Source organism: Podarcis muralis, chromosome 16 (genome assembly GCF_964188315.1).
Source record: "Podarcis muralis chromosome 16, rPodMur119.hap1.1, whole genome shotgun sequence".
Lineage (NCBI taxonomy): Eukaryota > Metazoa > Chordata > Lepidosauria > Squamata > Lacertidae > Podarcis > Podarcis muralis.
In genome coordinates this window covers 27,197,088-27,211,114 of record NC_135670.1, presented here as the reverse complement: position 1 = coordinate 27,211,114, position 14,027 = coordinate 27,197,088, and the positions used below count along the sequence as shown (strand labels likewise).

The following is a 14,027-nucleotide window of genomic DNA, read 5'->3' as shown; positions in this document are numbered from 1 at the left end:
TGCTAGAGCTGTGCATCCTCCCTACCACTTCTCAGTTCCAGGAGTCCAGAAGCTATAAAGGAAATGTTCCTTTAAGCATATTCAGAGAGCATTGTTCTTTTCTAAATGCTAGGAACCAGTGACATGCAGGGTAAGAGACCCACTCTCTTGCAGCCACAAGAGCACTGTGGGGAAGGGAATGAGATCCTCTTGCACAGATTATCTTCTGCTATCACAGGAAAGCCTGACGGTGGCAGCCAGCATGACGGTGAACATTCAAGGCATAGATGACAACTATTGGTGCAAGTTGGATGCATGTTTTATTGAGAGTACGCAAACTGGGCAATGGCTGGGTGTGGGACCTCCAGTGAAGTAAACTAAGAAAACAAAAAAGGCATTAATTTTAACAAAAGACACTGTGTGTGTTCTAAGAATATATTTAATACTGTTAATTCTGTAGCACAAAATAAAATAAAAACAAGCTATGATGATCCCCACAATAAGGCTTAAAGCATAACACATTATTGCCTGAAATTCAAATGATACTTCCATTATGTAAAAATGTTTGCACAGTGAAGACTGTCTTTTAAGTACAAGGCCACCTTTTTTCCCCCTCTGCAAAAAATGGGTCTGGATATGTTTGCATTTATAACAACCCAAACTAGGTCAAGAGGAACATTTACAGCTCCCCAGAACGCTTCTACTGGTCCCACAAGGGAAGAGAGCAGTCAAGTTTCGCGTTCTGCTGGAGACATCGGAGTAAATCACTACACACACAGGACAGCCAACCCAGTTCCAGAATGTTCATTATACAATACAAAAAGTTATTGCAGGCACATGAAATGGCACAGCGAACGCTTTCTGTCCCTTTACAAAAATAATAATGGTCGGGGCCCCCCCAAGAGGCCCAGCCAAACAGGAGATTCCCTTTGATGCATTCCTGCCTGATTTGTAAACAATCATGATTTCTATCGGCACTTTTGCCAGTCCCCCCCCCCCTCGATCAGGGATCCATTCATCTGTACAGCAGGATAAGGGAAAACCTTCCCAAGATGGTTTTGACAGCAGACATTTCAACCAATTACTAATTTGAAACCCAACCCTATGCACACTCACTGAGGGAGCAAGGCTTACTGAGATAAATGGGACTTACTTTGAGTAAACATGCCAAGGATTGCACTGCAAGGCTTTTTGGCACCTTACATCGTAATGCATAGATTGATGAGGTCTTACGATTAACCGGAAACTAGCCCCAGGAAGGGACAGCAGCTTCTGCGAGACACAGCCCAGCCAGAAGCCAAGAGGAAAAACTGGTGACGTTTACAGACAGATTAAACATGGTTGGTTGGAGTTTTTTTTAGTATGAAAATATTTTTATCATAATAAAATAGCAAATAAACATTTTGATGCAAGTTTTACCATCAAAATCAACTTAGTGTGCTACACTCGTTAGCCATGACAGAAGCCACTCTTTGGCTTCAGGTGGACTTAAAAGCTCTCACCTGTCTCAGAAGCCACCAGCTAGTCTTGCTTGTGGTCCTGGTTAACAGACACTCATGTGCCGAGATTCTTATTTGCAATCCTAACATTAGTTTACCAGGCAGCAAAGAGTCTGACGAGAGGCAAGGAAGCAACAGCTCCTGGGCTCCGACATCAGACTCCTCGCTGCCTGCTGAGAGCAGGGTAAATAAAAAGCATCCCATCATGCACACACACACGCACAAACGCACACACAAGTGCTGCTTCTGCAGCTTTTCAAGGCAGAAGTTGCACACAGTCTATATCTATAAGCTGTCATTTAAGGACAGCTCGGGAGAGTGAGGGCCTCTATGTAGTAGGATTATCTTATTATGGCAGACTGACATTTATTGCAGCTTAAATATTCCTAAACACAAAGCTCAGTAGTACTACTCCACCGTAACTCAAGACAGATCAAGAGGGGCACCTGCCTGGCTATTCTCTAGGACAACTGTGCTGCTGTCCATCACGGAGGGTCTTAGCACCTAAGGTGGGAAAATGCTTTCTGGGAGTATCAAGGCTAGCCTAATTCACAGTATGTTTGGCAGTAAAATCGTGCTTCTTCAGACCATCAACAGTCACTACAGGGTTTTAAGGATCAGTGAACTGAACTGCTTCTCTGCAGACCTTAAAGCTGAAATGGCATCCCCTTCAGCAACTTTCATCCCAAATTAAGGCACTTTAATACTGAGTTGAACATGAGGCTCCTCAGAAGTCCAAAATCCTCAAGAGACAACACGTGCCAACTAAACTTTTAAAAACCATCATCTAGAGAGTCAGTTCTTCAAATGACAAAACCCACATTCAGGTTTCTGCATTTACCATTCCTCGTTATGATAGTTAGAATCTAACAGAGACATTTGTACAGAAGGGCACAGGATAGTTAAAAGGTTTAAATGGTAAAAACTTTTCATTATGTCTATATTCCCATTGGAGATTATCAATGGTTGGTGGTTTTGCTTTTTAAAAGAGGCAGAAAGTGCCAATTTCAACCAAGCTTGTGAAAGTCTATCTTTTAAAATCTTGCATCTAGTGACTGTCAGATTGAGCTTAAAAAAAACAACAAAACTGCCATGGTTTTGCAAACAAAACAGCAAAGTTTTAGACAAGTGTATGGCAAAACAGACCAGTTATGTGTCACGGTTATAAATAGAAGACCCTGCTCAATGCAATTCCTTAAAATGACATTTTGCCGCCATTCCAAACTTGTTTCTAGGTCAACGACAAACTCACAGAACTGTCTTGCTAATAATACACAAGCATCAATTATAGCCTAAAGACACTATTATTCTAACTGCTTAAACAGATTATTTCCTCTCAAATCAAGTGTTCCCTGCCCTGGAAGGAAAAATAAAATTACGTAGGTTCTGGACAAAGTTGCTTAGAATTCTCCTCCTGAGTAGAATGTTGCCCATGGACAGAAACCTTGGCCGGGTCAGCTGAAGTTCCACCCTCTGTTCTTCTGCCTGGGTGACATCACCAATCTTCTGGAGCTCAAGGTCCAAAATCCTTCCAGGTGCTACTTTTAAGTTTTGGACGACGTCATTGCCGCACGAGGGCCCACAAGCAACTTCAGCTGTATGCATTCCAAACAGATACTACAGGGCTGTCAAATTGCAGCAAGCTGGAAAAAATGGACAATGCTTACAAGGCGCCATTAACAGTCATCATTGCACTTCCGATGATGCTCATGATAGCCAGGGAAATGAAGCAGCAACAGAGAAATGGGCCAACAGGAATCATTCGCTTTCATCAGGATTCTGAGGGTCAATTATTTTGACGTGTGTGAAAGGAAAGAGCCCTTTTCTACCATGAACTTCACCTTCCCATTGACCATTGATATTCATCCTTGTGACCTTCACGATGTCACCAACCTGCAAAGTTGAAAGGGAGGGAAAAACACCTTAGGACATGGCTGGAAACAGTCAAATTATTTCAACGTACCAGAACTACACCTGAAAAATGAAGCTTAACTTTAGAAAGCACCATTCATGGCCTGCTACAAGTTGGCAGTGGCTGGTGGTCATAAAAGCCACCCCAGTAATAGCAGCCCATGGAAAGTGGCCTGTTCCGCCCCCCTCACTCAAGTCCAGCCCAGCCCCCAGGCTTGGAAGAAAAAGCACCCCAATGCCAATTGAGGAGAAGGAGATCTGAGTGACACTAAAAGCCCCAGTTCTATTTCTTCTCTGGGGAAGGAAGGTCCAGAAACCATTGAAAGGGTAAAATAAAATAGCACGAGTCCCTTGTCCTTCCACTAAGACATGAGGAGGCATTTCATAGAGGTGAAAACCTACAACTCTTAAACTAACAGCAACTAAGAAGCAGCACCTTCTTCCCACAGCAACACACTCCAAGTGAGAAAAGCTACGCTGGACCAAAACAAGAGCCCACCTGTTTCCTGCAGTGGCTGACCTCAAATTGCCAAGCAAAGCTGAGTAAGGAGTTTAAATGGGCCCAGCTGCAATCCCCAAAAAAACCTGTATAGGTTTCCTATAATGCCAGTTCTTTCTTTTACTCTGTATGAAGATTGGGGGCAATTATAAGATGAGAGGAGGGCTTGTTTTTCTGGATGACCTAAAAGTATTAGTGGGCTGAAGGGTTATAATGGCCAGCATGAGCATTAGATGCCATTTCAGAATGTTTGCCCTTCAAAATGCTTTCCCCTTTATTTTTATCTTAACAATTTTAAATTGTTTTTTAAACAAATACAAGAGCTATGAAACACTTATCCAGCAGTACATCTAATGCTGTTTGTTTTATCCACTGACTCTGCACATAAAACTTACACATTCAGCGTTTAAACATACTACTTAATGTACCCTCTCCACGGAGAATATTGAGTGGTTGGTATAACAAGGTTTTGATTTTGGTCATTAACATAGCTAATTTAATAGTTAATTTAAGGCCAAAACTGAAAGAAAAGAAGACCCTCTTGGGAGCCTCTGAGCTACTTCATTTTATAACTTTTTACACACCCAGAGTAGCTTGCAATAATTAAAAAAAATCAGACAAAAGTAGGACACATAATAATACTAGGAACTTCTTAAGACAAAATAAAACTTGATCCCAGAGCAGAAAGTGTCCTGATGTGCAGGAGGGGGGAAGCTGAACTAGGCAGGAGGTGGGGAAGGACAGGGCAGCCTCTGCCTTGATGGCATCTTCTGCAAACTTTCAACTTGGATCATAAAGCCATAATTATAGACCCCATAAAGGGTCAAGTATGCAGTTTGGCAGTGCTTGGGAATTCAATTTCAACAGAGGGGCAGGATACAGGACAGCCTGTGCTCAGGTAGAAATCAGCAGCCAAGACCTGGCTCACCAGTCCACAGGTTCCCCCCACCCCATATTTCTGGAACACACACCTCAAGGAAATATGTAGTGCCCCCCTCCATTAGCCTTCAGGAAAGCCCTGAAGAATTTTGTTATTCTGATTGACACTTGGGTGGTTTTATCACTGATCAGTTTATTTTTAAATGTTGGAATTTTAATATTGTAGAGCAACTTGACACATTGCAATCTGCCTTGGGATAGGAAGGCAGACACCTTAAAGTGTAGGCTAAATATATGTTTAATAATTTCCATGACAAGCGGCAATGGGCAGACTTCAGTAGGAAATGACATTGATAATCACTACCTCCACTTATTATTACACCTTGTTCTTATTAATTGGAGCTCTTTGCCATCAGGTCCCAGGGTGGGTTACAACAAAGCAAAAATGAAGTATTAAAATCAGTTAAAACAGTTTACAATCAGAAGAATAGGTGGGTATCTCCTGTATCAAAGGAAGTAGAGGCATAACAGCAGGGAGGCAATTCCGCAGCTTAGATCAGGGGTCGGCAAGGTTTACCTCGTCTGGGCCGGTTGACTCTGGCAGAGATCCCTCCATGGACTAGATCACGCATGTGCAATTTCCGGCGTCTGTGTCTACACAGATGTGATTTTTGGCGTCTGCGCAGACGCAATTTCCAGCACCGTGGAAGTGAGTCCTCGCGCTGTGCTGCTTTAGCGCAGCGGGCAGGGACTTACTGAGTGGGCGGCTTGATTTGGGGGTGGCTCGTGGGCCGGTTAAACGACCCTCGTGGGCTGCTTGTGGCCTTGAGGTGCCTACCCCTGGCTTAGATGCTGCCACAGAGAAGGCCCAACCAAGCACCCAAGAGCCGCTCAAAGGTTGTGGTGGCAACAACAGCAGCAGGCGTTGCTCTCGCTTAAAGGTTTGCCACTGCTTGCTAGAAGATGGGGGCTGAGCTATAAATATTTTAAATAAATAAATAAATGGATGGATGGATGGATGGATGGGTGGGTGGGTGGATGGATAGATAGATAGATAGATAGTGACTGTCAGGATGCAGCAGGAATGATCTCAAAGCATACACAAAAGAATGAGATGGTAGAAGGTCCACATTTTTACTTGCTCCCTTATGTAAAGAAATGTATCTGGTCGTAGGTAGCGAGCAACAAAACCAAGTCAAAAGACAGACAGACCTTGGGCTTCTTGGGGCAGCTGACAAAGCCCACCTTGAGAACATGGATGTCAAAAGTGAGCCATGAGGAGAGGCTCTGCTGCATTTGTGAGGCATCAGAGCTCCCATGTGATGCTTCCTTTCTGTCCACCTCCTCACAAAGGGGAAAACAGAGTGGCAAGCCCAAAGCCATATCAGAAAGATTCCTCCTCACAGGTTGAGAACCTCAGAGCCAGCAAAAGGCCAGCTATGGCCAAGTGGCCCCCGGGCATCCGCCTCCTCCACAAAACTGGCATTATTACAACTCTGCTTCTCTGCTGAGCACCATGTTGGCATTATGGTCCGATGTATTTGTGCTGAAAGACTAATAATTTCTTTTCACTGGAACTGCCTGAGTGACCTTTCAGATATTTAAATAAGGTGGGTCCCGTGAGGTTTGGGAAAGAGAGTCATAATGAATTATTTCAATATCAAGAAAACAGGTTGTCACTTCACTTGTGGGGGAGCAGTGGCGAGAGGCCTGGCTCTATTTGGAAGACAGAAACTGGGGGGAAGGGGTGGCACACTGGCATTTGGGAAGCGGGTTGTCCCATCCAAATGAGGAAGCCTGGGTGTATTTTAGGGAAATCTTGTATCACGTGGCCCAGACCATGTAGACTATAGAGACTTAGGAACGGGCAAGTCACTACAAGCTTACTCACGCCTGCCACACTCCTTCTTTGAGCTGAGAGACACAGGGATAAAAAAGGAATGAGGCACCTCAGGCGCATAATTTCCTCTGACTCACTGCTAAGCCTGCAGCTAAGTTCCAAGTTACTGTTCAAGCCACAAGTGTCAGCACAAGCCCCACAACTAATGCTTATGCCCCATTCATTCCAGTGGACCTTGCCAAGAAGGTCTGGCTGGATTCTGCCCCAAGTCACTTAATCCTCCTTTGTCCTCACCAGTTTTACCCCGGAAATTAGCAACAAGCAGATGGAAACCACCAACAAGGAAATACCAGCCCCAAATCCTTACAAGGCTGAAGTCATCGCTTAGCAGCTATCAGCCGCAGCAAAGTATTTCCACATTTAAGTTAAGCAACCCACTTAAACACTTGGGATGTTAACAGTCCATGGCCACAACGGCCACAGCTAAAGAGGAACAACACACTTTCTGAAGAACTCACAGATAAGGATGGCATGAAATGAAAATGTGCCAAAGAAGTTGAGTTTAACAGTGCCGGCCAGCATCCGTGGGCAGCCTCCAGCTGCTGTGGGACTCCAACTCCCATCAGCCCCCACCCCACTTAACATGGCAAAGGGTAAGGATGATGAGAGTTGCAGTCCGGCCTCACTGGGCAGGGTGGGTTCACTATAGTTCCCCCAACCATAATTTAAAGTATCATCTTATTTCCATTATTTGTAAAACATTTTTTTGGAGGGGGGGGGAGAAGAAGGGAAATGAGGGACAAGAGGAAAGCGCTGGAGTGGGAAACTAAGGAAGAAAAGGGCACCTGCACAATCAATGAAATGGACAGAAAAAGGAGCCAATTCTGAACTCTTAGCTAGCAAGTTTAAAATGAAAATAAAATAAACTATTTCAAAACCCAGTAATGAGTCTCTTGCAAAAGGTCCAGGCTCAGTTTCCTCCACAAGGCAGGCAGGAAACAGTCATTAAATGACTCTGAGATCGGAGAGAAGTCAAGAACTCCTTGGAGGTGCTGCAATCTGGCATATTTTGCTCTACTTAAAAGGATTACAGGTTTCATTGTTTTCCCCACAATATAATCACAGTAAGGCCAGGAGAAGCTTTAGAAGCCACTGTTATAACCAAAGTGAAAGGTTGCATTGCTTCACTGCAAAAATCTTATAGTTGAAATGTGCCACTGACCATTTGATGTGCTCACATTTTGCACTGACAGTAAAGATCAGGGGTAGGCAACCTAAGGCCCATGGGCCACAAGCGGCCCACGGGGGTCGTTTAACTGGCCCACGAGCCACCCGCTCGGTGAGTCCCCACGTGCTGCACTAAACCGGTGCAGCGCGGTGACTCGCTTCTGGGGCGCCGGAAATCGCGTCTGTGCATGCTCAGATGCCAGAAAACGTGTCTGCGCAGACACCAGAAATCGCAGCCCCACGCGCCAACGTGCGTGCACGATCCGGCCCATGGAGGGATCTCCACTGGAGTGAACCAGCCCATTACCGACCCCTGGTAAAAATGGTCAACAGTTTTATCTTCTGAGATGTTTGCGTAAGATAAAACTGCTGACCATCTTTACTGTCAGCGCAAAAGCATTAAGCAAACATCTCAGCAACCTACTTATTTCTGTCAGTCAGTTTGGGACTCTTCGTGGAAAGTGACCAATACATTAAACTATTCTTATTCTTTTGATTTCTTATCTGTCCTTCACTGTAAGGTTACAGGGCAAGTTAGAGGAACTTAAAAATACAAATTCAGAAATAGTTTAAAACAAGTTAGTTATGTAAGGCCTTTGCAGAACATTGATTCCATGTACAGTGGTACCTCAGGTTAAGTAATTAATTCGTTTCGGAGGTCCGTTCTTAACCTGAAACTGTTCTTAACCTGAAGCACCACTTTAGCTAATGGGGCCTCCTACTGCCGCCACGCCACCGGAGCACAATTTCTGTTCTCATCCTGAAGCAAAGTTCTTAACCCGAGGTACTATTTCTGGGGTAGCGGAGTCTGTAACCTGAAGCGTATGTAACCTGAGGTACCACTGTAATACCATTCACATATCCTGAAGGGAAATAAAAATGCACTCCAGTCAGAGCAATAATGCCTCTTTGGATGCAGGTCTACTGAAGATATATCTCACTATTTATTATTTTACTGTACCTGAATAGAACCCCTCAAGAAATCCCATTATTGACCAATTTCCTGTTACTTATATACTGCACTGTTACTTGGCCTAGATGCCGAGAAATTACATGCACACTTTTTTTATGAACGTTGTTAAAGAACTGAACCAAGTTTTATGTGCAGTAAATATGGTGGATATGGATTTTATTTATGACATATTTAAATCTACGGTATCAATGTACAGTGGTGCCCCGCAATACGAATGCCTCGCAAGACGAAAAACCCGCAAGACGAAAGGGTTTTCCGTTGCGGAGGCGCTTCGCAAGACGAAGTTCCCTATGGGCTTGCTTCGTAAGACGAAAACGTCTTGCGAGTCTCGCCATTCCCCCCCCCTTTCCCCCTTTTTCAAAGCCGCTAATAGCGCTAATCCGCTTAGCCGCCAATGGGGTTGCTTCGCAAGACCAAAAAAACCGCTAGACGAAAAGAATCGCGGAACGGATTCTTTTCGTCTTGCGAGGCACCACTGTACGTTTTATTATGTAAACTATTAGTCTGTGGTATGAACTGATGGGAAGTTTGCAAAGGCTACGTGCAATAAGGTTTATTACTATGGGCTGGCTAATAACAGTTCTCCTTTGATTCTGGACTAGTCAGAACTCATCTGTGGCTGCTGCAGTGTAAGGCGGCTGCCAAAAGAAACTGGAAGATATTCAGAAGGGCAGTAAAGATAGTCAGGGGGATGCCCAGCAAGTCCTACAAGGAAAGGCTGAAGGGACTGCTGAAACCTGAGCTTGGTGAGGCTGGAGGGAAGGACATGATCTAATGGACTTTCAGTCACAGAAAGCTGGATTTCAGTTGAACATGAGGAGGAACTTCTTAACAGTAAGAGTAATTCAGCAATAGTGTCAATGACAGAGAGGGGTGGTGATGCTGAGCTCTATCTGGTTGGGAGGCTTTGAGCAGAGGCTGGGCAACCATTTGTTCTGAATTTCCTGTATGGAACAGAGAGCTAGACTAGACAAGGTCCTTTAAGACACCCCACCTGTGAATGCACACACATGAATTTCACTGTCCAAAGGGGAGCAGCAGCCAAGGTGGGCAGACCTGCAGCCAAGGCTGATTTCTGCAACGAACTACCTGAAAAGTACAGGAACAGACCATCTCTGCCTCAACACTAACAACCACCTGAAAACAGCAGTCTTAAAAGCTTTAAGGTCCTTAAGGGAAGGTGTGCACAGAGCAGTCAGGAGAAGCACCCTCAGTGTACCAGTTTTACACAGCTTAATGCCTTACATCTAAATGTGATTACTATCCTGCCCCATCCAAGTGACCTGGGGCAGATGATGTCATTTAAACCTTCCTAACAAATACCAGCACCAACCAAGACTCATGAGCAGCCAACAGCCTGTTTCTCACTGCATTTCACTAAAGTGACCCAAGTGGCTGGCTCTGTTTTAGGCCAGGATTTGTAGGGAGTGAACGTAACCAGGACACTATACCAGACTCGGAAACAACTAATCCAGAATACAGCTGCTAGACTGGTGACCAGAACTGTCTGCTGGGACCATATAACACCGGTCCTAAAGGATCTTCATTGGCTCCTAGTATGTTTCCAAGCACAATTCAAAGTGTTTGCTGACCTTTAAAGCCCTAAACGGCCTCGGTCCTGTATACCTGAAGGTGCGTCTCCACCCCCATCGTTCAGCCCGGACACGGAGGTCCAGCTCCGAGGGCCTGCTGGCGGTTCCCTCCCTGTGAGAAGCGAAGTTACAGGGAACCAGGCAGAGGGCCTTCTCGGTGGTGGCGCCCGCCCTGTGAAATGCCCTCCCATCAGATGTCAAGGAAATAAACAACTATCTGACTTTTGGAAGACATCTGTAGGCAGCCCTGTTTAGGGAAGTTTTTAATGTTTGATGTTTAATCGTGTTTTTAATATTGTGTAGGGAGCTGCTCAGAGTTGCTGGTGTTACCCAGCCAGATGGGCAGGATATAATAATAATAATAATGATGATGATAATGATGTGTGAGGCTGCTTTCTCCCCACTGCCAATCCAATGTTTGACCTAGGGTAGCAGCCCTGTGAACCATTCCTGGCACCTGCTAGCCAAGATTCCTGAAGCTGAATTCTGCAGATGCCAGAGTCAACATGAAAAGCAGGCACCCTCCTGGTCACAGGCCCATATGCAACTATAGAAGTACGCTAATACAAAAATAGCTTAAAACCCCCTTAACGGAACGACTGCAGACACTCCCTTTAGACAGGATAGCCAAGCCTCACGTCCAGCCAGCTGAAAAGCTTACCTCTAGCGCCAAGGCAGTCTTGTCGTAAGCACATGGAACTCTCTTTTGAATCGCTTTGGCAAAGACTGGTCCATTCTGTGTGGATGGGAGGGGAGTGATGACTGCCCCAGGCGTATTGGCTATGTTGGGAAGAGGGCTGGCCGTCTGAGGCTGAGCATAAGCATGGGCAGGCTCAGGAATCCCGTAGCTGTTGGAATTCCTGTTCCTGTTTCCGTGTGGGGAAGATCTGACAAGCTTCTCAACATAAGGAACAGGAATCATCCCAACACGGCCATCTTTGTTTCTGGCACTCCACCACTGTTCTTCAGGCTTCTCTACAATGACCAGGATCTCTCCCTTTTTAAATGGCAGATCCTCTGCATCGTTTCCAGCAAAGTCATAAAGAGTCCGGACGTATTCCACGTTATCTTCTGCAGCAGTCATGATGGGGGCTGATCCAGATCCCATCAGTGCAGCTGGATACCTAAAGAAGACAGGAGGATTAGTAGCAGATAACTGATCTCTTAAATTAGGGTTGAAATGTTTGAGGGAATTCTTTGTGGCTAGTGTATGTCATACTCAATAGAAGCCCCCCTGGGGGGGAAACGTATGTGAGTCACATTCATTGGCCCTGTTGAACACAGCAGCAACTACTACTGAGAGGCTAGAGCTCAGTGTCCCTTTTTTTTTTTTTGCTGGGGGGGGGGGGAAACGGACGGTTGGAAACAATCATCTCAGGAGAAGTGACAGGGCAGGGCACAGCTGTGCCCTTTTCTACCAACAGAACAGCTTTAGAAGTGTAACACAGCTTTAGGGAACAGCTACTTTCATAAAATACAGAATGTTTGGTTTTGAAGCACCCATGTCTACGTCATTCAACCAATTGTCTTGCCAAATCCAGAAGTTGTCCTATCCTGCTGGTTGGCTTCTTCCTTACCTGACCACTAAGCCACCTCATGTTACATCTTATGAGAACTTGTCATCTCCCTATTTGGGGAGACAAGCAGAAGCGAGAAGAAATTTAATATGTTACAATGAGGTGGTTACCCAAATCAAGGGAACCGATTCCAAATGCTTAAGATTTCCAGCAACCAATCGTGGGCTCCAAAATCCAGTCAGAATGGTTTACGGATTGTGAAGAGGGACATGGCTAGCTACAACCTAGTTAAAGTGAGGGGAAGCTGTGAAATGCATGACTGAAGGCAGGAGTAGCACACTGCAGCTGCACTTCCTGATGTGACCAGGGCAATGATGGGCAAGGAAAGCAATGGGCATTGATATGTGTCTGGGGGAGGGGGGGCAGGTTTGATGACAAGGGAGGGTGAATTTTTTTTTTCTTTACTTGTAACTTCAAGGTTTAACTTGGTTTTCAGAATATCCAAGTGTGAACTGTGACACATGCACAAGGCAACCACACGTTTCCTCTTCTCACAAGTAGAGAGGAAAGCAAGTTGACAGCCATACCCATCAATTTGAGATGCCCACATCCAGCACGAGATTAAGGGCTACAACAGCCCTCACATGGAGTAGGAACATCTGGGAAAACACCTGCCGCATCTCAGCAGCATGAGAAGATGAAGACATATGCGCCTATCAGAGGTAGCTCCATGGGCCTTTTTGCACGCACACATGCACAGATTCCCCATGGCCACCCTGTGACCTCATACAGATTCAGTAGCCCTGGGCTAGCCCCGTACTGTGGCATAAGGAGGAGTGTTGGTGCTCACTTCCACCCCCCCCCCCATTAAAAGAGCAGCTTGACAGTGAGAATTCCTGTGGTCCTGTTCCCGGGGGTGGTGACACGGTGGGCTTCCTGCAGCGGCCCTAGGTGGCCTCTCTGGAGAGGAAGCACCCCAAAGGTCAAGGCCATCATGGGCCACTTAGTCCTGGCACCTGGCGGGGCTTCACGAGAGCTCCCGCCGCTCCCTCGGGATGCCAGTGGCTGGCGGGCTGCGGGGCGTGTATGCATGCGAGGAGCCTCCGCGCCTCCTTCCTGACCTGGGCGCGGGCTCGATGAGGGTGGTGGTGTCCAGGTAGTGGATCTTGTAAAAGTCGAGGAGGGCCGGCAGGTGCTCGAACTCCTGGTCGCCGATCTTGAAGCGCCTCCCGGGCAGCGAGTTGATGATGTAGTGCGAGACGCGCGAGTTCTCCGAGACGGACAGGACGTAGTCGCCGGGGCAGGTGGCCGAGTCCCGCACCAGGAAGGTCCCGTGGCGCTGGCCCTGCAGGCGCCCCTGGGCCTCCTGCCGGGACAGCGGGCCCGCGTACCACGACGAGCGGTCCGACGGGTCGAAGCGCGCCGCCGACGCCACCGACGAGGACGACGAAGACATGGCGAGGGAGGGAAGGGAGGAAGGTGGAGGGGAGGCAGGCAGGCAGGCCGCGGGGCCCGGGGGAAGCGAAGGCGGGCGCAGGGGCGAGCCTCCTGCTCAGCTCAGGCGGCGCATCCCGCTCGCCCTTCGCCCCTCGGGAGGAGCGGCCGGCTCTTCCAAGGCCCTGCCCGCCAAGCTCGCCTCAGCCGCTCTCGGCTCCTCCGTCCGCCAGAGCGCAGCGCCAAAATGGCGGCCCAGGCCGGAGCGGGAGGGAAAGGGGCGCCCGAAGCCACGCCCGACGCGCAGGCGCGGAAGGGAAGGAAGGGCGCGAGGGAGACGCCGGGCGTCAAAAGGGGCGGGGCTCCCGAGCTCCAAATTTTTTATTTTTACCCACCTGCCGCATTCGGGGATTGCGCAGGCTCGGAAGAGCCCCGCCGCTCCTCCTCCCAGAGATAGTGAGTATGGGGGGAAAGGGAACTCCTAGAGCGGCAGCTTCCGGCCGTTTCCTAGCGACGTCCGTCCTGAGGCCTGAAAGTTCCTCGGGAGATGCAAAGCCTGTCACTCCAGAGCAGGCGACCTCGTTCAAATCCTTCTCCTCCACACCGCACGCAAACATACTGTGGACGGGTGATCTGTGAGAGGCCTGACCCCAGCCCAGCCTCATGTCGCCCACTAG

General features: G+C 47.3%; 1 protein-coding gene across 1 annotated transcript; it reads right to left on the bottom strand.

The window, feature by feature from the left end:
- Positions 1 to 280: 280 nt before the first annotated feature.
- Positions 281 to 13,627, bottom strand: CRKL (CRK like proto-oncogene, adaptor protein). The gene is made up of 3 exons (XM_028709409.2): positions 13,038 to 13,627; positions 11,061 to 11,523; positions 281 to 3,371 (listed from the first exon to the last, which is right to left on the bottom strand). The coding sequence occupies exons 1-3, from the start codon at positions 13,370 to 13,372 to the stop codon at positions 3,237 to 3,239; spliced, it is 933 nt and encodes a 310-aa protein (XP_028565242.1). The 5' UTR covers positions 13,373 to 13,627; the 3' UTR covers positions 281 to 3,236.
- Between the last annotated feature and the right edge of the window lie 400 nt (positions 13,628 to 14,027).